Below are 26,945 nucleotides of genomic sequence, written 5' to 3'. Positions count from 1 at the left end.
GCCTGCCAGGACTTGTTCAAAGTATGTGTCAGTAATCCCGGCTCAGCCGGCGGGGCTGGGGGGGGGGGCGCTGCAGGCAGGGAGGGGACCCAGCACGGACCAGGGTCCTGCAGCAACCCCCCACGGGCCCTCCCAGTGCCCAAGTTGCACAAACTCCCACAGGGGTCTTCTAGGCAGAAGAAGGCAGGAGCGTGGAGGCAGGTAGGGGTCTCCCAGTGGTCCCCAGTGCATGGAGGGTGCAGAGAGAATGCCCTTGGAGGAGCCCGTGGCCCCTGTGGCTCCCAGACAGCTCCATACAGACAGGACAGACCCCTTTCGTCTTCTAGGGAGCCCTGAGGGCTCAGCGAGACCTCACACCTTGTCCCCAAGACAGAGAGCCATGGGACCAGCCAGAGCCCTCCTAGGCAGAGACCCGCAGGGAGAGTGTGGGCCCCCGACCTCCTCGCTCCCCCGGGGCCCATGTGCAGCTCTGTGTCCTCGAAGGACAAGAGAAGACGTTGCCGGCTTCTGCGGGGTCGGGAGAAGGGGGCCAGCAGGGCAGGGGCCACAGAGCGCTTCCTCAAGAAGGTGCAGATGGACATGCCACCCCACTGCTCAGAGCCCCTTCTGGAGCCTCAGGCAGATGTGGTCCCACAGTCCTTGGGAACTTCACAAAGTCTCTGCTCACCCCGGAGCACACAGGGCCACAGGTGAGGATGGAGCGGAGCCCACAGCCCACAGGCACCCCGTGCCTGCTGAGATTTACTGCAGGAGGAAACCCAGCCAGGTTCACAGACACCTAAGAGGCTGCCGCCCCACAAGACCTGCAGAGACAGTGCACAGGTGCCTCCTGCGTCTGTGGGGCGAGTGGGGCTCCTCTGCCCAGAGCCTCTTCTGTGCCCTCCACCCCCGCTGCACCATCGCGATATAAGCCCGCGGGTGACGGCCATCAGCCCATCCCTCCCCTGCGTGTTACAGCCAGCGCCTCCGCTCCACCCTGAGCAGGATGGCCTGGCAAGGCGCCCAGACTTCCACAGCGCTGCCCTCCCGGGAGGGAGAAAACCATTAACGCTGGCGGGCAGCAGGCGCGGCTCACGTGGCCCCAGCCACAGGCTGGGACTGGAGTCCAGGGGCCGCTTTCCAGGCCGCACGCATGTGCACTCTGGGTTGAAGGTGACATCCCCCGGTTCCTGAGAAACAAGCTATCGCTAAACTGTTAAGCAACCGTGTGTTCCCGGGACCCTGGAACACTCCCTAGTGGGCCACCTTCCATTTGAGTGCCTCACACATCTCCCAGGATTGTGGGGGCGCCGTGTCTGCTCTGCCTGAGCCAGCCTCTCCGCCACATGTGGTCTGCAGCTCAGGGACCCTGTCCCAGGTCCAAGGCGGGGCCACCGCCACCTGCTCCTGGACGTTGGCCCCTCAGCCGTGTGGACGGCCCTGCAGAAAGTCTCTCAGGGCTGGGACTCCGGGGAGAGGCTCAGAGGAGGAAGACCGTGTCTCAGGGTCAGGGGACTCTGGGTTTGAGGGGCCTTCGGGGTATCGGGCGTGACAACCGGCCTGGCAGCCGGGTGTGGGCACCTTCTGGGACGGCTCCCTGCACTGTGGAGAAGTGCTCTCATTCCTCACAGGCTGAATCATGGCACCAGGTGCAGGGTGAAGGAAGTAGTAGGGTCGGGGCCTCACTGTGACCCAGACAGAGGGACAGAAGTGTAAGTCAGGGACGGCTGGCTGCACCCTCACCCCTCTCATCCCTGTCTGGAGCCATTTACACACCTGTAACAGCTGTGAGGCCGAGGGCAAGATGAGGGTTTAACCCAAAGCCTCGACACCCAGTGACAGCTCAGCGTGGTGCCTGAGGGTTGTGAGGCCAGGTCCTGGGCCCCCTCACAGTGCGGGGCAGAGACCCCGGGTTCACCTCCTTGGGACCTGGAGCTGGGTGGCCCCTGTGCCGACATCAGGAGAGACAGCTGCATACCTGCGTGTCAGCAGGGGAAACTGAGGCACAGTGGGTCCTAACGCAGCTGGCTGGGGGCAGGCACAGGCTGCCAGTCACGTCACCCTTCTGTGACCATCCTGCAGGGGACACGGGGCTGAGTGGGGCCCCAGAGACTAGTGGTGCTGAGGGTCTTTAGTGCTGGCTGTGTGTTGTGACATATATCTGACTTGTCACAGACCCATGTTCACACCCACCCCCCAGATTCATGCATGAGCCCAGGTGACAGTGTTAGGAAGGGGGACCCGTGACGGGCTTTGTGTCCTCATAAGGAGAACAAGAGCCCAGCGCTCTCTCTGTCCCCACCATGTGAGGATCTCAAGGAGCCCAGGAAGGGGGTCCCCACAGACCCTGAAATGTGCTAGCACCTGGATGTTGAAGGTCCAGCCTCAGACCTGTGAGGGATACATGTGTTTTGTGTAAGCCCCCTGGTCCATGGTGTTCATTGGGGCAGCCTACACTGCCTGAGACTCTGGTCCCTAAATGCTATTCAGCAAGCCTGGAGTTCAATGCATTTTAAGGGCATCGGAGTATGGGGAGAAAGGGGCCCTTAGGAGCCATCCAGTCATATTAACACATGGATGCCAGACAGGTGTCTTCATCTGGGCTGAGATTCCCGGTCCAGGAGGTCCCAGGGTGCCATCCACAAGGTTGCGAGGGTCACAGGGAGTCACGCACTGGGCCAGCCAAGTGCAAGGCCACACAGGTGACATGATGGTGCCAGTGGGGCCTATGGGGGGATAGGAAGGGGCAGGAGAGACTCACAAAGGCCAAGGTGCCCAGGTGATGAGGCCCTTCGACTGCTTGGGGAAGTTCTGTCCCCTGGGTGTGAGCAGCTTGTGGGGACAGGTAGCAGACAGTAGGCCCCCTTTGCCGCTTACAAGTGGCCAGACTCCACAGCTTCAAATGGCACACAGTGGCACTCAGCAGGTGGCACATCTGGGTGGCTCATCTGTGGTCCCCACTGTGGTCTCTGGAGCCTCACTCACAGTGCTAGCTCGTCTGGGGGAGAGTGAGCTCCTGACCTTGCCCACTGTCACGTGTGGGTCCTTGGGCTCGGGTGACCCAGTCCCCACGTGCTGGCGACTGCCAGCCAGATCGTTCTAGCTCCTGGGGTGGGGGTGCCTCTCTGGTCCAGGGACGTGCGCTCCTGGCACAGAGCCAGCGGCTGCTCTGGATGCCCCAACATCTCTGACCTCTCCTCCTGGACAGAGGCTGTGCTTTGAAAGCACGTGTGAGATAGGTGATCCTGATTTACGTCTGTAAGTGTGGCCTGGCATCCTGGCTATGGTCACAGTCCCGATGGCACGGCAGTGGGGTGGGGCCTCTGGGGGCCCCTCAGTGTCTGGGCCTGGAGGGAGTGCCTCCTTCCCAGGGTTCACAGCCACGCAGCCCCTCCTGGAAGCTCGGGGTGTGGGACCCCCGGGATGGGGAAATGATATTGGTATTTGCACCCACCATGAACAGCAACCAGACTTGCCTCTGACGAAGGGCAGCAGTGATGGGCCTGGGAGCCAATGTCACCAGGAGAAAGCAGATATGACAACCAGGCATTGATCAACCACCGGGTGGGCTCGCTCGCTTACCCTGTGCTGCGACTCAGTCCCGTTTCTGGCTCCTCTGCTTGGTCAACAGCACCACGGAGAGTCCACCCGAACTCACCCCTGCACTGACAGCACCATGGAGATCTTCATCCGTCTGTCCCACCCCTACCCACCCCGGCACTGACAGCACCACCGAGAGCCTGCCCCTACCCATCTCTTCATGCTCCCATCGCTCTCATCACAGGGTGGAGTGACCACCGGTGCCTTACTATCAGCCAGCGCAGGCTGACATCACCACCTTTCCAGGATGTCCTTCCCTCCGGGATATGACTCAGGAGTTCAGAGTGCATTCAGTGCCCTTGCATTTTATTGTGCTCAGAGACCTTGGGGGAACAAAGGGCACGGGGATGGTGGTGCCCTCTACCTCTCAGTGCTGCCTCCAGCCCCTGGCAAGGCCCTCAGACAGGCCAGTACATCACCATCCCCTGGAGGCAGCCACTGCATGGCTCGGAGCCTCTCCCTGCCCTCCTGTTCTGCCCCTGGCCTCACCCCAAGCGCCCCGCTTCCTCCCAGGAGGGTGTGGGAGGAGGGACTTAGAGATTGCGGTTTCCCAAGTGTTGATGGATGGAGGACATCTACCTTCCCTGTATATGAGGAATTTGGATCCGGGAGTATGGGGGGATAGTGCACATCCACTGTGGATGTTCTCCCTACCTTTATGGAGACATAACTGACAGATAACACTGTGTGAGGTTAAGGTGTACAACATGATGATGTGATACATGTATATATTATGAAATGATCACCACACTAAGGTTTGTGAACACCAGCTAAATTTTTAATGTGATTTTTTTTAATGACTGGGTTTTGCCTTCGAGGCCAAGCCACAATCCGGTGTCCCGCCAAGCCCCCCCTGACAGCTTCTCACCCACAACGCCAGCCCCCTTCTGTGTGGGACCGGCATCTCCCAGCTCTCCACCCTCCCCTGGCCACCTCTGGGGCAGAGGAAACTTTCTGGAAGCAGTCCAAGGGGCATCGGGCATGGGGTCCGGCGTGGGTGTGAGAAGAACCCAGACAGGGCTCGGGGGTGGAGGTGGGGCAGAGGGCTGGAACAGCTGGAGCGGCATCTGGGCTGGCACCCTGGCCTTGATGCCTGGCTCCAGGATGTGGCGAGCTGGGGCCTGCCCTGGAAGGGGAGTGGAGGGGCAGGAGCTGACTCAGCACCCCGGAACCAGGCTGCTGCCAGAAGCTGTGAGCTGGGAAGTCCCGGCTCTGCTCTCCCCAAGGCATGGCCTGGGGGGCATAAGGGAAGCCTGATGGAAGGCAGGCTCTGACCTGGGAGCTGAGGGGTCCTGGGGGGGGGCAGTCTCTGGGCTCTCTGTCCCCCTCCCAGCCTCCGCCCGGCATGAGTCCTGGCTCTGGCATCTGGCCAGGAGGCCAGCACCACAGGCCTGACAGAGTATGTCTGAACTAAGGGGTGCCTTTCTTTTTCACGCGTCCCAAGCCTCCAAGTAAAGAAGAGAGAAATGGAGTGAGTGAGTTTCCTCCTGGCAGACCCTCCCCACCCCTCCTCACTGAAGCAAGGCTGTGACCACAGAGGACAAGCTGGAGGAAGCCAGCCCCCATCGGAAAGCCCCGCACCAGACCATGACGTCAGACCTTCCAAGTGTTGCCTGTGGAGAACGGCCCACGGTTGGAATGGTTGCGGGAACATCTGTGTGCCCACAGCCCCGGGCTATTCTGCCTGGCTGTCCCGCTGCTGACCACTGCCTCCATGCACCCATCTGTTCATCTCACATTTTCATTTGGACCGCGAGCATGCGGGCCGGCTCATCAGTAGCGAGAGGTCCACATCTGTGTGAAATCACGGCCTGTGTGGTCCTGCATCAGTGAGGCATCCTGGTTCATGGAGTGCAGGGGCAAGGGCAACCTCACTGGGGGTGACCAGCTGAGCTTACAGTCCTGGGGAAACTGGGACAGTTGGTCCCCAGCCTCGCCCACCAACTGGCCCCCAAGGCACCTCTCCTGGGCTCCTGGATGCTCCAAGGTGCATGGATAGAAAATCATCAGCCTGGCTCCCACGGTCACCTCCCTGGCCCGGTGTGGCCTCCAGGACCAGCCACAGCAGTCCTATCTCAGTTGGAGGCAGAAAGGAGCCTCGTGGGTGACCAGCCAGGCCTCCCCCAGAGGGAGACAGAGGTGGACTCCTGTATGGGAGGGCCATAGAGGCTGAAGAAGGATCCTGAAAGAGTACCCCACCACCCCCACTCAGGTCCCGCCCTGTGTTATTTTCAGCTGTGTCCTCACAAGGCCTGGCTACTTGCTTCTCCGGAACCCTCCCCCTGGGTCCCTCCATTCATTAGGGAGGGTGTCACCTCAACAGTTCCTGCTGACATCCGGTGGTGCAGAGGGGGAAGAGCATGTGGCCTCTCCTGGAGCGTGCTGCATGCGTGTGGACGGTGGGAACATGAGGAGGGTTCACCTCAAGACATACCTCACAGTGGAGGCAGACACCTGACATTAGGCAGGTGTGGGCAGAGCCACCCTCGCGCGGCACACGCACTGACCCAGGCTGGGGTCCCTGGGGCTAGGACAGAGGCAGCATGGTGGGTGGGTGGGAGGCATAGGACCCGGCAGGAGTGGCCTGGACATGCAGTGCTGGTGGCAATGTTCTGAAGGAGCACAGGCTGGGGGAGTTCACCCTGTATTTACAGATTCTCTGTGCAAGCTTGAGTAGTGGAGGGAACACAGGACAGATGCCGCCTGTCTCTCCCCACACCGTCCCCCTTCGCCCCCTGGCCTCTCTGCCCGCTTCCTGTGCTCCAGCCTGGCCAGGCCCATCTTGTCAGCCTAGAGGCCTTGCTTGCACCCACAGGCTGAGGGTCCTTCCCCGAGGGCAGAGAACACTGACATTGGCCTGAATGCCACCGGTCAGCCCACAAGCCGAGCTCTCCTCCCATCCCACCGCCCACCTGCTCTGCCAGCCCCCTGGGATGCTCATGGCCCAAGTCAGCGCAGGGGTCCCCATGGGAGTGGCCCCTGCCTCTGGTCTCCCTTCCCAGATGTCCGTGCAGGCCGGGGTGCTGGAGAGCCAGGCCCAGATCACAGGACACTTTCTGGGGAAGAAAGACCACACAGGGGTGAGGCAGATGGTTGGGCTTTCTGGAAACTTTGAGGTTCTCAGGACTGTTGGGTGGGTGTGGAAGAAAGATGGCCGGGCAACTGGCACTCAGTAGGATCTGTGTGTAATGAAGGAACGAGCGAGGGAACAAGCCAGCCCTGCTGCCCCACTCCCCACAAGCAATGGCCCGGCCCCACCATCCCAGGCCAGGCCAGGGACACAGACATACTCAAGAATGGTGTGGCCTGCGGTGTCTGACACGGGGTCCTGGCCGGTTTGCTCATCAAGGCACTAGCGTGAGGACAGACAGGACCGGTGGGGAGCACGCCAAGGGAGGGCCGTCAGATACTGGGGCTCAAAAGTGGAAGGGACCCAAGACACTGAGGGCATGGAAGATCAGGGACACAGGACCCGCTGCCTGTAGCAGGGAGACTTGGCTCAGGCATCTGGCTGCAGAGAGATAGGTTTTAGTTCTCAGGAGATGTTCTTGGGGAGGAGGGGGGGAGGTGAGGACAGAGTGAATGTGGTGGTCCACCCAGGAATGTGGGGGAGCACACGCTGTCGGGAGTTGGCCAGGGGAGCACGAGTGGAGGTGGGACTTCCAGGGCCAGTGGCCTGCTCCCCAGCTGGCTTCCTAAATGAGGCAGAGGTGCTGCACAGGGAGCCCAGGAGGGTGACCCACACAGGGGCAGTGGAGGGCCTGCTGGAGGCAGGGAGGCCAGTGTGACTGCACAAGGCCCACAGGCTGTGTGGGGAGAGCAGACAGATCTGGATCCGGCAGGACAGCACTGAGGAAGCTTCTCTCTGCAGCCAGGAGGCAGCCTCAGGTGCTGGAGGGCTGGGCTGGTGCCTACTGGCAAGGAGGCCTTGAAGGTTTGGAAAAAGGAGGGAAGGACGGGCGGGGGGGGCGGGCGGGAGGATCTGCTATGTATTTCCAGAGTCTTTCCGGGGGGAGGATTGTTTCTCTGACCGTGAGTCCCTGCTTCCTATGGCTCTCACCACAGCTGGTTGGAACCGGGTTAGACTCCACATAGGACATCTGGAACATCGGTGTCATCATGCAGGGATGTGGACGGCTCAGACATACAGAAGCCTCCCACCTGCCTTCTCTCTGGGTGCTGGGTCCGCCCCCCCACCTGCCTACGCAAACAAGAAGAGCCTCTGGGGATTCAGCTGAGGCGTCTCCCCCTCCAAACAAAGGAGAGTCAGGCCTTCCCGCCGGGAGCCCACCAGAGTAAATTACCAGATAAGCAGGGGCCTCCCTGCCAGGCCAGGGGCTGCTCTAGATCTTCATTCCAGGCGTGGGACGCAGCATACCCAGCAGCCCAGAGGAAGCAGAGAGATGGGCTCCCGAGGTGGGAGTGGAGAGCACGTGGGAGACCGTGAACAGGCAGCAGGATCGCCTGGGGCACTGGGCCGAGGAGTATACAGGTGGCGGGATCCAGTGTTCCCCACAGGACTGGGCCGACGTGTCCACAGGTGGTGGGATCCAGCGTCCCCCACGGGTCCGGGCAGGTGTTTCAACTTGTCACCCATACAATTGTAGAAGCTCTTTCTGCTCTGCCCCCAAAAGGATCTGACAGTTCTTTCTTTGAAATCAAGATGCAAGTCCATACAGTAAAACAGACATGGTTTAGTCAGCCTCAAGACATAAACGCGAGTGTAACCAACACAGAGCACTTCCATCGCCCCAGGCCGGTGCTGTCTGATAGAACTTTCCACAGGGACCAAAATGTCCCTTATCTGACCGTCCAGCTCGGTAGCCACAGCTGTGTGCAGCTGGTGGGACTGGAAAGCCAAAATTCTCTCTCTTTTGTTGTTCAACTTAAATTTCATAGGTGCGCAGTGAGTGGGAACCATCCCTGAGACATTCCCTCTGCACCTCCGCTCAGGGGGGGTACTCCCACAGGAATTCAGGAGGAACCGCAGCCCTGGTTTATGTCCTCATCTAGGACTGCTCATGGCCACGGCCACAGTCGGAGGTGCAGGCACACACTGGCCGAGCCAGGTGTCCCCTTGGCACCTGCTACCTGTCAGAAGCACGCTGGGCTGCATTTCCGAGAGGGAGTGAACAGCAGCTGTTCACCCTTGCGCCCTGTGGGTGCAGACTCAAGTGGCTCCATCCTAATCACAGCGCTGTGAATGTCCGTGGGCACGTGACATGGAGGGCACATGACATTCTGTCTGTTGGGTAAATAGCCAAGAGCAGCTGTCACACGGGCGCGAGTGCAGGGTGATTTTCACCCCACAGATCAGCCGCTGCTGTGCCCTGTCTGGCCACCGGCACCCCCTCCTCTGGGCAGCCCCCTGGGGTTGACCGGTCGCACACTGTGCTCCCCACGTTTCCAAAGCTCCGCTGCCCTGCTACCCCCACCCTGACAGAACAGCCCCTATACTTGTGCAGAGCACCAGGCAGGCTTGCACTCTCCGTTTCCTTGGTTGCTTTCCCACCGCGCCTCATGCACGTCTGGACGATGTTTGGTACCATCCAGGTACAGGGTGCAGACGCGCTTCCTTCATGCAGAATGGCCGCGTGCGCACTGAGGAGCACGGGCAGGGTGGCTGCACCACTGATCAGGCCTCCTCCCCTCCTCCCCAGGTCCTTGGCCATCGGGCCCCAGTACTCATCCCTGGGCACTCAGCCCATCCTGTGTGCCAGCATCCCGGGCCTGGTGCCCAAGCAGCTGCGGTTCTGTCGGAACTACGTGGAGATCATGCCCAGCGTGGCGGAGGGCATCAAGATAAGCATTCAGGAGTGCCAGCACCAGTTCCGCGGCCGCCGCTGGAACTGCACCACCGTCAACAACAGCCTGGCCATCTTCGGCCCCGTGCTGGACAAAGGTACGCGGGCCCCCATCTTGGCCTTCAGGTGGACGTGGTAGGTCCTTGCAGCTCCCCTTCAGTGCCAGGAGCCGCTCTGCCCTGACCCACCTCAGTGTCTCCCCTGTGCTCAGCATAGGAGCAGCGCCTCCAGCGGGTGGGCAGTGCCCTGCAGACCTCAGCCTCTTAGGGGGCTCCTGCAGCTCCAAAAGGAGTAGGGTAATGCAGAGATCCCTCCTGCTTCCCCTTCCCCAAGGGCAAATTGTATGGTCTCAGGAGGACGAGATTAACCATCGCAGGCTTCCCACAGGAGCCAGGCCTTCAGGGGGGTCTTGGAGAGAAAATAACAAAATTTGTATTAAAACAATAAAACATAGGGAGGGGAGGAGGGGTTGGGGGCCACAGAGGCACACCGAGGGAGTTATCCTGGGTCCTGGGGCTGGGAAGGAGAAGAAGATGAGGGTTGGGTGTTGGTTAACTTTTGGGGAAGAGCAAATTTTCACCAAACATAGTGGTTTATGCAGTAATAACCATGTGCCATATGTCCCGACACCTGCAAATCAGAGGTCAACAGTGCTGCATCTCAGCTGGTCCCTGGTCTAGGACACGTCTGGCAGCTGAGGCTATGCTCAGCAACAACACCCAAAAGTGGCCTCTGCAATTTCGTGGCTGGGCCCCACTGACAGGTGGGGAGGGAGAGAGGTGCCTTTCACTCAGCATAATGTTTTCAAGATTCGTCCACACTGTGTGTGTCAGCACTTTAGGCCTTGTTAGGGGTGAGTAATACCTCTCTGTGCAGATAGACCACATTTTATTATGCATTGGTCACTGATGCACATTTGGGTGATTTCTACCTTTTGGCTCTTGTGAACAATGCTGCTGTGAACATTTTTGTACAAGTATCTGTTTAAATACCTGTTTTTGAATCTTTTGCATGTATTCTCAGGCAGGGAATTGTTCTAAGTTCTGGGGGAAACACCACACTGTTTTCCACAGGGGCTGCACCATCTCACGTTCCCACCAGCAGTGCATGAGGGTTCCAGTTCCACATCCTTACCACCCTTGTTATTCTGTGTCTTCCCTTCAGCCATCCCAGTGGGTGCAAAGTGGTATCTCATTGTGGTTTTTCTTTGCGTGTCCCCAATGCCTAATGATGTTGAGCATCTTTTCATGGGCTTGTGGATCATCGGTATGTCTTCTTTGGGGAATTCCTATTCAAGTTCTTTGCCCAATTTTTAATTGGAGTGCTTGTCTTTTTGTTGTTGGGTTCTCAGAGCTCTTTATATATTCTAGACAATGGATTCTTATCAGATCTATGATCTGCAAATCTTTTCCCAGTTGTATAGGTTGTCCTTTCATTGTTGTAACCGTGTCCTGTAATGCACAATAGTTTTAAATTTTGGTGAAGTCCAACTTATCTATTGAAATGTCATATCAAAGTAAGCATTGCCTAATCTAAGGTTACAAACATTTACACCTGTATTTTCTTCTAAGAGTTTTATAGTTTCATCTCTTATATTTAATCTTTGATCTATAATGAGTAAATGTGTGTGGTGTGAGGTAGGGGTCCAGCTTTATTCTTTTGCATGTGGAAATCCAGTTACTCCAGCCCCATCAGTTGTTGAACAGATTATTTTTTTCCCCATTGAATGGTCTTGGCCCCCCATCAAAAATCAATTGACCACGGATGTGTGGATTTATTTCTGGACTCTCAATTCCATTCCTTTGGTCTATACGACTCCCCTTTTGCTAGTTCCACACTATTTTCATGGACTTACCTTTGTGGTGTGTTTTGAAGTCAGGAAGTACAAATCATCCAGTCTGTTTTTCTTTTACAAAATTGTTTTGGCAATTGGGTGCCTTGTAATTCCATATGAATTTTAGGGTTAGCTTCTCCATGTCTGTGAAAAAGGTTTTGGGGATTTTGATGGGCAATACATTCAGTCTGGAGATTATTTGGGAGAGTATTGTCATCCTAACAATGTTAAGCCTTCTGATCCATGAACATGGGATGCCTTCCTGTGTATTTAGGTCTTCCTTGGTTTCTTCCAGCAACAATTTGTAGTTTTTGGTACCTCCCTCATTAATGCATTCCTAAGTATTTTATCTTTTTTGATGTAATTGGAATTGGAATTATTCTCTTAATTTCCTTTTTGGATTGTTCATTGCTACTATATGGAAATATAACTAGTTTTTGTGTTTTGATCCTATATCTTGCAACTTTGCTTCATTTGTCTTGTAGCTCTGAGAGGTTTTTTGTAGGTTCCTTAGATTTTCTTTTTTTTTTTTTTTAATTTTTTAATGTTTATTTTTGAGAGAGAGAGAGAGAGAGAGAGAGAGAGAGAAAGTGTGAGACACAGAATCCAAAGCAGAATCCAGACTCTGAGCTGTCAGCACAGAGCCCAACCCAAGGCTCAAAACCCATGGACCACAAGATCATGACCTGAGCTGAGGTTGGACGCTTAACCGACTGAGCCACCCAGGCACCCCTAGGATTTTCTATATATAGGATTATATCACTTATTAATGGTGACAGTTTTACTTTTTTCTGTCCGATTTGTATACCTTTGATTTCTTCTTCTTGTCTAATTGCTCTGTCCAGCACTGCCACACTATGTCATGTAGCAGTGACGACAGCGGGCAAGCTTGTCTCATTCCTGATCTTAGGGAGAAGCACTTAAGTCTTTCACCATCGAGTAAGAGGTTAGCTGTGGATTTTCCATAACTTCCTTTTATCAGGTTGAGGAAATTCACTTCCATTCCTCATCTGTTGCGTTTTCATATCATGAAAGGGTGTTGGATTATATCAAATGCTTTTTCTGCTCCAATTAAGATGCCCATGCGGTTTTGTTCCTTCATTCTCTTAGTGTGATGTGTTATTATTGGTTGATTTTTCTACACTGAAGCACCCTTGCATTCTTGGGATAAATCCCCATTGGTCATGGTCAATAATCCCTTTAACATGCTGGAGGATTTGGTTTGCAAGTATTTTGTTGAGGATTTCTGCATCAATATGTACAAGGGGCATTGGTCTGTAGTTCTCTTTCCCTGTAGTGTCTTTGTCTGGCTTTGGTATTAGGGCAACACTGGCCTCAGAGAATGAGTTAGGAAGTGTTCCCTCCTCTTCTATTTTTTGTAAGAGCTTGAGAAGGATTGGTGTTGATTGATTCTTCTTTAATTGATAGAGTCCACAAGCGAAGCTTTGCTTTCTTGGGATGTTTTAAATTATTGATTTGATCTTATTACTCGTTATTTAGGTCTGTTCAAATGTTCTATTTCTTCTTGAGTCAGTTCTGGTATTTGTGTGTGTCTAAGAATGTATCCATTTCATCTAGGTTAATCTTTCATTTTTGAAGAATAGTCTTGCCAGATGTAGAATTCTTGGTTGACACTGTTTTCCTTCAGTACCTTAAATATATCATCCCACTGCCTTCTGACTCTGGTTTCTGATGAGAAATTGGTTATTAATCTCATGGAGGACTCTTTGCTTCTCTCTTGCTGCTTAAAGATTTTCTTTTTCCCTGTCTTTTGATAGCTAATTAAAATATGTATCAGTGTGGATCTCTATGTTTATCCAAGTTGAAATTTGTTGAACTTCCTGGATATATTGATTCAAGTTCCTTATCAAATTTGAAACATTTTGGCCATTGTTTCTTCAAATATTCTTTCTGCCCCTTTCTCTCTGTCCTCTCTTGGGACTCCCACAATGTGGTGTTTGTTGCTACATTTGATGGTGTCCCACGGGTCTGTTCATTTTTCTTCATTCTTATTTCATTCTGTTCCTCAGACTGCATTATTGCAATTGAATTATCTTCAGGGTCACTGATTCTTTCTTTTGCCTGCTCAGCTGTGCTGTTGAAAACCTCTAGCAAATATTCTGTTTCAGTTATCATGCTTGTCAGCCCCACAATTTCTATTTCATTGCTTTTGTAATTTCTCTCTATTTACTGAAATTCTCTCTTTGTTGAGACCGTGTTCTCCTGGTTTCTTTTATCCTTTTGAGCAGACTTAGGATAGTTGATTCAGTCTTTGTCCACTATATCCAATATTTGTGCTTCCTTGAGATACGCTCTGTTAACTTCCTTTTTCCTATGAAGGACCTGTACTTCCTTGTATCTTTGCATGCCTTGAAACTTTTTGTTGGAATCTGTACCTTGTGATTATCATAAATGGTCACTCAGGAGATCAAATTATTTCCCCACCACAGAGTTCAGTGTGCTTATTGTGGGTTGTACTAGCTTGTTTCATTACCGACTCTTCTTTAGCTTGTGGTTTGGCAAAAATTTCCTTTGCCTTGGAGGAAATAAAAAGGGAAACAAAGCGAAGAAAGAATACTCCTCTGGTCTCTGCAGATGGCTGTGTTTTGCAGGCCTTCAACCTCAGCTAGTCTGCTCACTGCTCTGCCTTAGCCTTCGTTTCCTGCATGCACTGAGCAGATCAGCACAGGTGGAAGCTGAAGGTCTCTCTTGAGTATGCATTCCGCCCTTGGTTTGCACGTGGGCTTTAGGTCTCCTGGTCCACAGGAGATTTGCAAACCCTTCACTCCCCAAAGCAGCTCTCCCCCACCTTTCCCCCCAGGCGATCAGTATGTCTATTGTTGGCCCCAACTATAATTTTTTGCTTCACAGGCAGCAGCTTGTTCATTTCATTTTCAGTGTTTTCCAGGAATACCCCCTGCTTAACCACTGTTACACCCACTCAGAGGAGAGTTCTGAGGTGGGCATCAGTTTTTCAGGGAACCCCCAGACAGGTCAAATCAGACAAATTCTTCCAGAGAACATCTACTCTCCTCCCTCTGGAACCATCCACCTATGTGGGATCAGTGCATTTGGCCATCTTAAGACCTCTCTTTGCTGAGGGTGGCAGGCTGTGTAACCTTTTTAGAGATACCTTTTCCTGGAGTCAGCATTTGCCTGGTTGCTAACCACCTTGAACCCCTTTTCAGGGCTCTGATAACATTGGCTCTGACAGTTTCTGCTTCACTTTTTTCCATGTTTCTCTGGAGGGTTGGGCCCTGGGAGCTTCTCACTCTGCCATTTTGCTGATGTGACTCCATACCACCTTTTGAGAACTGGCCTCAGAGGCCATGCAGCACTACATTCTGTTGTCCAAGACAGTTACAAAGGCCCACCTGGGTTCTAAGATAGGGGGCACAGACCCCATCCCTCAGTGGCATGTTGAGGTCCCCTAGGGAGAACATCCACCAGTGAAGCTGCCTCTGGTATGCCGAGGAAGGCAGGACAAGAGACATTTGAGCCCTGGGACCACTGGTGTGCATGGAGAGCTGAAGGGTTTCCTGAGAGTGCAACCCAACATTCATGGAGGGTTGGTTGTGTGGACGGCATTTGTTCAAGGGCCTGAGGCTCCACAACTTCAAGTGGCTGTGGCCATGCCCAGGGGCCATGTAGGGGAGGGGGATCACACCATGTGACCTTGACTGGTGAGTCAGCTGGCTTCCTGGAGTGTCAGCGTCCCTGTCTATAAAATGGGAGACTAATTGCCACTCAGCTGACTTCACAGAACTGCTGGTTGGGGTAATTACATGGTCATCCCCATAGGGACAGCTGCTGCCATGTGTGGGAGGAGTCAGGGTCACAGGACGCTGTGGCGCATCAGCCATGTGGGGGCATGTGTGGTGGGTGGGTGTGCCTATGTGTGCGTGAGTATGTACGTGTATGTGTGTGTGCATGTGTAAGCACACATGTGTGGTGTGGTTGCCACCCACACAGGTCCTATGGTGTCCTGTGGCCAGGGGTGTTGTGGCCTGAGAAGGCATGTCCAGCAGGTCCCTAGACACCCCCTGGATGGTTCCAGCTGCCCAGGTGAGAAAGAATGGCAGGAAGAAGAGAGGAGCCTGACCTACCTGGAGAAGCTACCCCCTGGGTGGTGGAGGAAGGCAGTGTGAGGCTGGGTCAGACCCCCATCAGAAGGCCAGAGAAGGAAGTGTAGGTTGACTTCTGGCCTCTATTCTACCCCATGGTCTACATGTCTGTTCTCTGCTGGTTCTGTCATACAGTTAGAAAGCAGTGTGAGTCCACCAACTTTGCTCTGCTTTTTCAAGACTGCTCAATTATCCAGGACCCCTTATCATTCTGTATGGATTTCAGGATCAGCTTGTCAATTTCTGCAAAAAAGAAAAAGAAAACACCTCGAATGTTTAAGGATTGGGTTGACTCTGCAGATCGCTCTGGGGAGTATTGCCATTTTGATGTTAAGACAATCCATGAACATGGAATGTCTCTCCATATACTTAGGCCTCCTTCAGTTTCTTTCAGGGACATGGGGCAGTTTTCAGCACACAAACCTTACAGTTATTCTGTTTCATTTATTCCAAAGTATTTTACTCTTTTTGATGCTGTTGTAAGTGGAAACGTTTTCTTAATCTCACCTTTGGGTTATTTGTGGCTGTGCATGGAAAGGGATGATTGGTTTCCAACATCAACCTCATGTTCTGTAATGTTGTTGATGGTCTATCCGTTCTGATAGAGGTGTTATGCATTCCATAGGGTTTCCATACCATTTAGTAACAGGAACAGTTTTCCTTCCTCCCCCCAATCTGGATACGCTTTATTTCTTTTTCTTGCTCCTAGCCCTGGCTGGAGCCTCTGGAACAATGTGGGGCGGCAGTGAGCAGAATGAGCACCCCAATTTCCTCCTGATCTCAGGGGCAGCTTTCTGTCTTTCACCACTGGGCAACCTGTTCTTAAATGTTAAAGATCCAGGTGTGAGGTTCCTCATTCACACAAAAGAATAGGTAACACAGGAGAGTTTTGCTATGATGCATCTCTCGATTCTCTGAATTTTTCCTGAGTTATGTGTGACAAAAATCACATAGTGATCTATTATCAAGAAGTTTTAAAAATCTGTCAGCTCATGGCTCGGTTGGGTCTGCCTTTCACTGTGGAGAGCAAGGAGTTGGATGTACCTGATCTGCACAGAGCTCCAGGGCCTGGAAGCCTGGGAGGGAGTCCCCTCCTGGGACAAGTTGGGGATGGTGGGTTTAAGGGGGCAGGCAGAGAGGAAGTGAGGATGCCTTGGGAGCACCCATGTGATCCAAGGATCCTGGCCCGTTTCCATGTCCCCCCACCCCCAGCGATACATGGACCTGCCTGGTAGACCCCTGGGGTAAGCCGTCATTCTGCTGGGACACAGCATCACTGCCCCCACTGCCCCCCGCGATACATGGACCTGCCTGGGAGATCCCTGGGGTAAGCCGTCATTCCTCTGGGATGCAGCATCACTCTCCCTGGCCACGAGCTCTATCCCTTTCAGACATGTGCATACATCAGGTTACATCATTTCAGGGCACCCACAACCCGCCGGTTATGCTCAGACATGCCTGCAAACTCCTCAGGCAGGGTGGCCTCTGAGGGTCCTTGGCCCCTGCACCCATTCCCCGCTGCTCTGCCCTGCATTACCACCACCTCCTCCCCAGCCCTCTCCTTGGGACTTATCCACTCCCCACCCCTTTGGACTGCCGCTACACACAGGCTTTCCTGCCCATGAGACCTGCCTGTGCACCTTGTCCTCACTGCTCCCTGCTCCCTGCAGTTTGAAAGCGGCTCCGTCCTCATGGTCTTCAGCTCCATTTCCTCCTTCACCCTCTGCCCAGGCCCCCACAGCTGCTCCACGTTTCCTGACTCCGTCCCCACCATCACTGTCCCAGGACAAGCACCAGGCACTGCGGGGTGCTCTCAGTACACCGTGGGTCCCCCGTCACACACAGCAGATGCCCACGCAGCACGCAAGCAGGGAAGACGCTGGGGCAGTGCCAAGCACACAGTTGGTGCTACAGAAGGAAGTGCTGAGTGGTTGGGTGGGCTTCCCAGAGGAGGTGTTACCTGAGCTGGAGAAAAGGGGCATGTTTACAGTGCTTTCTAGGGGTATTCTAAGTGTTCGCACATGGAGGGAGGACTTGAATCCAACCCTTATCTGGTGAATGGCGGCTCTGGTCACAAGTGAGGTCACTGAGGAGTGGTGCAGGGCCAGGCCAGGACTCCTGAGGACACCCTAGCCTGTGGAGGGGGCTGCAGGGTGCCGAGAATACCTGCCAGGGGTCTGGAATGACAGCAGAGCTCTCTCCAGGGGAGAGCAGGCCCCCCAGTGCCCAGGGAGCAGGGACCCAAGAACCACACAAGCCCCCGGCTTCTGGGCTTTAGCCCCAGGGAGCCCCATCCTCACCTGTACCCCCTTGCTTTCTTGAAAGCCTGTGTCCTGGCACCTCTCCTATAAAATGTCCACTTATACCTATGTCTCCCACGTCCCGTCCCCATATCCTCTCCCCATGTCCCCTCCTTGTGTCCACTTCCATCCACTGCCCACATCCACTCCCCCGTGACCCCCATGTCTCCTGCCCATGTCCACACTCCTTTCTCTGCCCTCTGCTCTCCTGCCCCCACCCGTCTGCCCCTTCTGCCTCCACCCTTCCTCCATTTCTGCTGCAGGAAAATTGTCTCAGCCCCCAGGCCCTCACCACTTGGCTTTGATGGAAATAGAAAGCCCCCTCTCCCCCTTGCCCTCCACGGGGCTGAGAAATGGCGGAATTCATTGTGGCCACAGAGCTGAATGGCCCTCAAGGAAGGAGCTGCCAGGTGCCCCAGAGAGAGGCCAGCTCTGGGAGGCCATTGTGGAGGCCCCAGCCTGCCTGCCTGACCGCGCCTGCGGTAATCAATCTGATTGGATTAGGGTCAGGGCGACCCTAATCGTGTCAGAGGTCACCCAGGCTTTGTGGCAGGGTCCACGGGGCGCCTGGCCACCCCTGCTGAGGCGGCCTCTTGAACAGGGCTTAACGCCGCCCAGCCAGCTGAGGAGAGGGGCCGGGCCCTGTGTGGACGTGTGCGAGCATGTGCATGTGTGTGTGAGCACGTGTGTGCATGCGGGGCTGGGGGCCGGGTGGGCCGGCCAGGCCCCCAAAAGCTGCCTGCACAGAACCTGGGCTTGGGCACTCGAAGTGAGCCCAGGCTGGGCAGAACCGCCCTCTGCTCACCCCAGAAGGGACTTGTGTCCTGGGGCAGAAAGCATGTGAAGAATGTCGAGTGCGTGGCGGCTATCTGTGCCTCCAGGCAGGCCCCCAGGCACCTGAAGGACCAGCTCTCCTCAGAGAGCTGGCCAACACCTCCTCTTGACCCCCAGGGAGGTGAGGGGGCCATCCCAGGGCTTGGTGCCCCAGCACACAGGCTGGCTGCCAGCCTGAAGGAGGCCCAGCCAGGACAGGCCCCTGGGAGATCTCAGTGGCCACAGTGGCCCAGGTCCAGGCCCGTGGGCTTTCGGGTAGCATGTGACTTTGCAGAGAAAGGGGCCCGGGGCCTTGATGCCTGTCCCATCAGCACCCCAGCACTGCAGTGCACAGGCATGGTGCGGCCAGGACCCCGAGCCCCAGCTTGCACATCCACTCACTCAGAGCCCCGGTGCCCTGGGGCCGCACTCCCCGGCTCCCCTGGGGTGTCAGGGCCACAGGTGAGCTAGGCCTGCTCCTCTGCATCAGGGAGCAGATGTCCCCAGCAGTACATGGGGAAGAAACTTCACTGCCCATGCAGAGGTGGGCTGACCCTACTGTGGGGTCTGCAGCTGGACCTCACCCACTAGGCAGCTGAGTTGGGGGCGCCTGGGCTGATCCCTGACAGGATCCAGTGGTCAGTTCTCTAGGAGCTTCTGGGCGGGGTCCACAGGTGTCCATCACGTTTTCTGCAAGGGCAGTGCCCTCCCCCCGCTGATGCCCACCTTCCTGTTGTCTCCTTGAGGGTCTGGGGATGTGTCTGCCCCGTCCCCAACCGGAGCAGCCCCTCCCCCCTTCCCCGGTCAGGCTCCAGCGGGTGGTCCATCGGCGCACTGTGTGTCCAGGCCAGCGCACAGGCACGGGGCCCGGCACAAGCCGCAGGGCCCAGGAGGGGCCTGGGGAAGAGACTGAGGCTCCTGGGGGGCGGGGGGGAAGACGCGTCCCGAATCCAGGTTGCGACCCCTGACCCGCATCGGAAAGTGTTTCGGTTGGCGGTGGCTGGGGGGGAGCCGGCCGGTCTCCGCGGCCTCCCCTGTATATCATTAACTCTGCGCAGCGGGGGCGCGTAGAGGGTCCAGGAGAGACCCCGGCGACGCCCCGCCGCGCCCGGCTCGGAACACAATGTCCCCACGACGAGGACAAGATTAAGCACAAGGCAGAGAGCAATGCTGCGGGCGATTCACACGCCCTCGGAGCGCTGTGTTAAAGCGTGTGAATAGCGCGCTCCCCTCGCGCCGCCGGCCCCTCGGCCGCGCATACCTCCCGGTTGCTATGACTGGCTGGCTATGGCCTAATCGCCGACGAGGGGGAAATTCATATAAAATATCGCGGGCCATTGTGGGCCTAACGCGGCGTGACAGTGGCTCACAAAGCCAGATTCATTAGCCCCAGCAGGTAATCGGGACGCCGGCCGCGCTGCCGGCCGGGCGGTGTCAGGGGCCGCGGCCGCGGTGGGGCGCGGGCACATTCCGCTCTCAGGTGCCCCCTCCTTTGTGCGGCCGCCTTCGCGACACCCCCTCCCGCGGGCCAAGGCCGGTGGGCGTCGTCGGAGGGGCGCACCTGCTGGCCCGGGGCTCTGGCAGGCCTCCCGACCGTCTGGCGGCCCCGCGGAGCCGCAGTCCCCTCCTGGTGCTGGGGCGTCGGTGGGCGGAGGAGGCGCCAGCGCACTCAGTGCTCTGGGGGAGTCTTGGGGGCCCGCGCTGGCCAGAGGGAGGGAGACGGGAGCGTCTGCTGGCCTGTGCCCCCGCTCAGGCGTGGCAGGAAAGGGGCAGGGTACCCTGCCCTGCCCTTCTGTGTCCTCCCCTCCCCCGGGCCTCATCTGCCAGGTGGGCAGGGCCCTGGGAGGCCCCAGAGAGGGAGAGAGCTCAGTAAGGCCTGCGCCTTGTTTATGCTGGGGGTGCCACATGCACCCCATGTTCTCCCAGATGCTCCAGGCCCTCACCGAGGCTGGGTACCCCCATCCTAGGCTCTGGGAAGGCCCATCAGCTGTGGGCACCATAGATACCACAAGGGATGGGCTCTCCTCATCCAGAGCACCGGGAGGATTCATGGTGGGTGCAGTCTGGGCAGTGCTGGTATGTAGAATGGGGGTTCACCCCACACACCTGGTGGGAGGGAAGCCGCAGCGGGGTGTGCTCAGGGAACCTCCTTGCAAGGTGGTGGAGTGCTGGGTCTGAGGACTGGGAACCCCTGCCCTGGCCAGGGCCACTGTGGTTGCAGGCAGTGTCCTGGGGGGCTCCATAGAGACAGGAGAGCCCTCCCCCCACCCCCGCTGCACTCCTCTGCACACATGTGAACAGCACTAACCTTGGTGCTTTAGGGGTCTTGCCTCAAGGTCAGCCCTGCCCAGGGGAGAAACACAGCCCGGTGTCCCAAAGGGTCTTAGGGAAGTGAGCTCACCTGAGGGAGGGCCCTTCCTCTGCCTCTGGTCAGCCAAGAAAAGTTCTGATAGGCCCTGCAGCTCTCAGGGGCACTCATACCCACCCTGCCCTGGGCCCAGGTCCCTCCCTGCAGCCATCTGACAGGAGACAGACCCCTAAGTCCCAAAGGCTGGCAATCAGGAGCCAGGCTTCATGTGGGGGCCAGACAGAATGTCTGCCGCACATGCAGGAAGGGGGGATGTCAGAAATCCCCCATATCAGCCCCCTCATGTGCTTCTGATGAGGGAGGTGTCAGAGCCCCCCATATCAGCCCCCCAAGCCCCTCTGATGGGGGAGGTGTCATAGACCTCCATTTTGGCCCCCTCAAGTCCCTCTGATGGGGGATGTCAGAGATCCCCCATATCAGCCCTCTCATGTGCTTCTGATGGGGGAGGTGTCAGAGCCCTGCATATCAGCCCCCAAGTCCCTCTGATGGAGGTGTCAGAGCCCCTGTTTTTAGCCCCCCATGTCCCTCTGATGGGGGGAAGCGTCAAAGCCCCTGTTATTAGCGCCCCCCCCCCCACTGACGTTCCTCTGATGGGCAAGTATCAGAACCCTCCATGCTAGGCCCCTGCACATCCCTGTTAAGGAGGTGGTATCAGAAATCCCCTCCCCCTTCCCCATGCTCCCTCCCTTCTCCTGGCTGGGTGCCATTTGGGGGCCTCCCTCCACAGGGACACATGCTGGGTCTGGCCACCATCTTGAGGAGGGGGTGAATTTGTGAGTCATGGAGCCCTAGGGTATAATAGAGCCTGTGGGCTCAGCCCAGGGTTTCATCAGAATCACCTGGGGACCCTTTAGAGAAATAGGTGTCCTTCCAAGAACTATGGCCCCAAGCCCACAGGTGTCTGCACTGATACACTGGAGTGACTGGTGCTGGGGCAGCCCCCAGGCCGTCCTCTCTGCAGTGCTTCCTGAGGGGTCCACCCAGGCAGACACAGAATGTTCCAGAAGATTCACCTCATCCATCAGTGGTCACATCTGAGCCACAGCCCCCTTCCGGGACCTTCTGCTGCCAGAGGTCACATTTGTTTCTTAGAAAAGCCCTCCCAGTGCCCCCTCAGGCTAATAGTCTCATCACAAGAGCATATATGAGTGTCCATATCCTCTCATCCAGTGTAAGCTCCCACAGCCTTCCCCCAGGAGAGGACAGGTGGGCCCAGCCACCTCGAGGCTGCAGCCACCGAAACGGCCTGGTGCAGGAGCCTTACTGGGGGTGCAGGAGCCTCTCCCTCCACCCTGTCTGGGCTCAGCACTCACTACTGTGCAGCCCAGGGTCTGTGGCTGACCCACTCTGAGCCTCTGCATGCTTGGGCTGAAGGGGCCTGCAGGACCTGTGATAGCAGCGGGCAAAGAGGAGTGCCCCTCCTCCTGCCTGAGCCGGTTCTCTCAGCCCCAATAAAAGGATTTGCCAGAGTCAAGGCAGGGTGGCCTGTTGGTCCCTGGTGAAACAGCCCCCCAAGGGGACCTCCCCACAGGAAGGTCAGCTCCAGAACAGAGGCTGCAGCCTTCTTGTCCACTTAAAACACAGTCAATGCTCAATTAACGGTTGCTAACTGCTAGCTACATGGTGAAATGTGCAAGATGAACTTTCTTCAATACAAAGTACTCTGAAAAACACCCTTTTTTTTCTGTTAAATGTTCTTTCCTGAAATTATGATAGTTAAGCTTGTCTTATCCTCTCATGAAATAGTAAAAGTAACAACACTTGGCAATCCTGATTCAGTCCTCAAATGATCTCTGATACTTGACAAGCCCATGGAACCCAAATCTGGAAGCAAGAATTTGTTAAGGTGCCTAGTTCTAAAGTTCTGAAACCCAGGGAAGCAAAGTAACTGCCAAAGCCAATCTCACAGGTGACACCTAGTGCCCCACTGACCTAGCTGTGATGGAGCCTGTTGGACATCTCTCCCTGCCCTCTGCTAGACACCCACCTCTCACCACATGGGACTCCCTCAGCTGCCCCAGACATTAACCATCCATCTGTCTATATCCATCCACCCATCCATAAATCCATCCATTCATACATACATACATCCACCATCCATCCATTCATTCACCATCCTTCCATCCACCCATCCATCCATCCATCCACCCATACATCATCCATCCAATATATATCCCCACCCACTCATCCATCCACATACCCATCCATCCATCCATCCACCCATCCATCCAACCATCTACACACTCATTACCCACCACCCTCCATCCATCCATCCACCCACCCACCCACTCACCCATCCATCCTTCTAATATTCATCTGTCCACCATCCATCATCCATCCATCCATCCATCCACTCATCTACCCATCCATCCATCCATCCATCCTTCTACCACCCATCTACCCACCCACCCATTCATCCAGCCAGGCAGCCAGCCATTCACTCACCAGTTAAGCTACCCATCCATCCATCCCAAGCCTGCCCCAGAGTTCACACTGCCACTGTGTGTCATTGTTTCCTCTATTCTATTCCTCATAAACTGTAAGATCCCAAAGGCAGGTGACTTAGCACAGCCCAAAGCAAAGAAGCTGATCCACAACAGTAGAGTCTCTCACTAAAGGCAGGATTCCCCTGGTTCACCCTCCGCCTTACCAATGCAGGGATTCCTTCCACTTGATAGTGGGTCATCCAGCTTCTACTTAATTAATGATTAGATGGGTAATTCCTTGAACTTTAAAAAGCCTGGGCTGTTAGAAATCTCATCAGAGAGAGCAGCAATCACTATCTTGCAGATTTCTTACCATGGTTCTTGAAAATGGGCACCTTATATCTTACTCACTTCATATTCCTAGTTCTGAGCCTAGTGTGTAGCTTCTTATAGACTCTCAGATCCTGGAGGGGTAAATGGCTGGCTGGCTGGTTGGATGGATGGATGGATGGATGGAAGGATGGTGGATGGATGGACAGATGGATGGATGGATGGATGGATGGATGGAAGGATGGTGGATAGATGGATGGATGGATGGATGATTTGATGAATAAATTGATGGTGGATGGATGAATAAATGGATGGTGATGGATGGATGGATGTTTTGATGTATGTATACGTGGATGCTGGATGGGTGAATAGATGGTTGGATGGATGGATGGATGTCAGATGGATGGATGGATGGATGGTTTGATGGATAAATTGATGGTGGTTGGATGGAGGGATGGATGGATAAATGGATGGTAGATGGGTACATGGATAGATAAATGGATGGTGGATGGATACATGGATAGTGGATGGGTGGAAGAATGGATAAATGGATGGATGGATGGATGGATGGATGGTTTGATGGATAAATCGATGGTGGATGGGTGGATGGATGGATAAATGGATGGTGGATGGATACATGGATAGTGGATGGATGGACAGATGGATGGATGGATGGATGGATGGATGGATGGATAAATGGATAGATGGTAGATGAATGGAAGGAAGAATAGATCATTGATACTTTGCATGAACTCCGTAACTAATTAGTAATGAAACAATGGCAAATTTCTGGCAAAGATGGTTTTCCGCATGGAGGATGCTTAACTCACAGAATGACTTTGCCACTAAATTCCCTTTCTTCTTCCTTTTTCCAACCCTGACCTCACCTCCAAAATTATGATAGTCATTTTTCACATATCTTATACTCTCATGGAAAAGCAACAAGCCTTGGCAGTCCTAATTCATTCCTCAAATGATCTCTGGTGTTTGACAAGCCTGTGAAATCCGAGTCTGGAAGCAAGATGGGTCTAGTCCTGAAGTTCTGAGACCCAGGGAGGCAGAGCCCATCTCATGGGTGTGAAGAAGAATCCTGGGGCCAGCAGGGCAGTCCTGAGCAGCTCCAAAGGCTCATGCAGGCTCTGTCCCAGGGACTTGGCAAACTGGCAGCATTGGCCCTTTGGCTTCCCTCCCAGGGGCCTATGCCCCCTCTTCTTCTCTTGACCTGCCGCAGCCTATTGCCAGTGACAGTGACATGATGGAGGTGTCTCGAATCTCATTCCAAAGATGTGATTCCCTTCCCACGGTGTGATGGCTCCCCTCCCACTCCCTAGCTGCCTCTGTTGTGTAAACAGAAGCAGAAACGTCTGACAAAGCAGCTGTCAGTGGCTAAGAACTTTCCTGTGACTGGGGCGGCTGCCAGGGCTCCAGACCCTGGTCAGAGTTCTCGCTGTGTCCTCCCCACGCACAGCCTCAGGGGAGCCCTGTCCTACCTCCTCCTACTCCAACCAGTAGGCTCATGACCTGTGGAAATCTGATAAAAGCAATGCGCTCTCTATCCAACACACACACACACACACACACACACACACACACACACACACACACTTTCCAGCATGCCCTGTGATTCCTGCCCCGGTGAAGCCTAATCCCACACCCCTGGGTCAGATGTCCCTGCTACTGTGAGGTGTCACCTGGACATGCTGGGGATCTTCCTTCTCCATGACCTCAGCATGCCTTTTAACTTTTTCTTTAGAAAGAATTGTAGACATACAGAAATGTGGCTGGAGCGATGTTCAGGGTCCATGTCCGTTCCCAGACATCCCCAGTGCTAGCAAAGCCAGCTGCATCCATCAGCACAAAGATCCGTCCATGATAACTACACTCCCAGGTTTCTCCCATTCTCCCACCCATCTGGGATCCCATCCTGGGTATGCCTGGCCCTGGCCCTTCGTGCCCACAAGACTAGGAGGAACCAGGTCAGGCCTCTTGCGTCTATCTGACGTTTCCTGATTCTTTGCTGAGAAGGCCTCCATGGTGTCCCTGGAGCATCTTCTCAGGAGGCACATTGCGTCAGCCACCTGTCCACTGCTGTGGTCCCCTCAGCCCCAACCCCTCAGGTAAGGTGGGGTGGGCCAGGCGTCTGCAAAGTCAGGGCACGGCCGTCCCAAAGTGCTTGGAGGCTGTGACTTCTGTTTCTAAGCAGACTCTTTGCCAGAACAAGCTCTCATGGTTTTCTGGCCATGGGTCTTGTGGCCTCTTCTTAGAGGCTTCCTTTCCTCATGAACAAGTTGGAGGCAGGCTACAAGGTAGCGTCAGCCTTCAGGACCTCATGTGTGATGAGCCCCTTCCTTACTGGGTAGAGGAGATTGAGGCCCACAGGGGAGGGAGGCCAGGGCTGGGTCACACAGCCAGCTGGTGAGAGAGCAGGGCAGGACTGAATTCTTCCTCCAAGTTCAAGGGAGACCCCTCCCCCTGCCCTGAGCACGCCCTTCCCCTCGAGTGTGTCTGGTGACCTGGCCCCTCCTGGCCCCTCTGCCTGAGCCTGTTAAGCGGCCACACCCTTGTTCAAGGAAGGTGCAAGGCCCCAGGCTCACTGGCTCTCTGCTTATCTCAGAGGAGGGGAGGCGTGTTCTCCAGGAGGAGCGGTTCTGGCCCCCTGGGCAGGAGTTGGTACCCAGGGCCTGGAGAAGGGCCACCGGGGGCCCTCAGCCAGCTGGAAGCAGCAAAAGGGCGGAAGGCACCCGGCTGTGTGCACTGAGATCCAGGAATACCTAGGAAACACCTGCCTGGCCCCACATGCCCTGCCTGGAGGGCAGGAGCAGCCCCAGGCCTGGGTTCTGGAGGGGTGAGGACCCAAGGAGCCAAGCCCACCCTCAGGGAAGGCAAAACAAAGGCGTGGTTCCGCTGGAGTGCAGGGACAGAAGGGCAGGGGGTCTACAACCAGGGCACACTGGCCTTTATTCACCGTGCCTTGGGCCCATAGAAGGCCACTCCATGCCTGCTCGAGAACTGCTGGCCGTATTATGGAAGCAAAGTGAGGCCAAGGCATCAAGCATCTGGGGGAGGTGGCCGCTGGCTGGCCGTCGGGAAAAGGGGCAGGGAAGGATGCTGAGTGGGCAGGGGTGGAGATCCAGTCTCATGGCACAGGCCTGTCCAGGGTAGGCTCTGGCCCTGCTGGGCCTCCCCGTCCATCCCAGGGCCCGGCCCTCTGCTTAGACCAGGCCCTCGCTCCCCACCCACCATCTACAGGAATTGGAAACCAAAAATGAACGAAACACAGCCCCCCACCCCAGGGAGCTTGCATGCTGGGGAGAGGACTGAGGAGAGAGCTTCCTGGGCCAGGCACCGACCGCACCGGGACTGCAAG

The 26,945-nt window shown here is 55.5% G+C and overlaps 1 protein-coding gene across 1 annotated transcript in view; it reads left to right on the top strand.

Moving 5' to 3' along the window:
* The window catches only part of WNT3A (Wnt family member 3A), a 42,796-nt gene that overhangs the window by 5,249 nt on the left and 10,602 nt on the right, over window positions 1-26,945 (top strand). The window contains exon 2 of the mRNA XM_045483750.1: window positions 9,240-9,481. Within this exon, the coding sequence (XP_045339706.1) occupies window positions 9,240-9,481 (242 nt within the window). The remainder of the gene's footprint in view (window positions 1-9,239; window positions 9,482-26,945) is intronic.

This window comes from Leopardus geoffroyi, chromosome A1, assembly GCF_018350155.1.
Source record: "Leopardus geoffroyi isolate Oge1 chromosome A1, O.geoffroyi_Oge1_pat1.0, whole genome shotgun sequence".
Classification (NCBI taxonomy): domain Eukaryota; kingdom Metazoa; phylum Chordata; class Mammalia; order Carnivora; family Felidae; genus Leopardus; species Leopardus geoffroyi.
The sequence above is the reverse complement of the archived record's forward strand: the minus strand, read 5'-3'. Positions and strand labels throughout refer to the sequence as shown.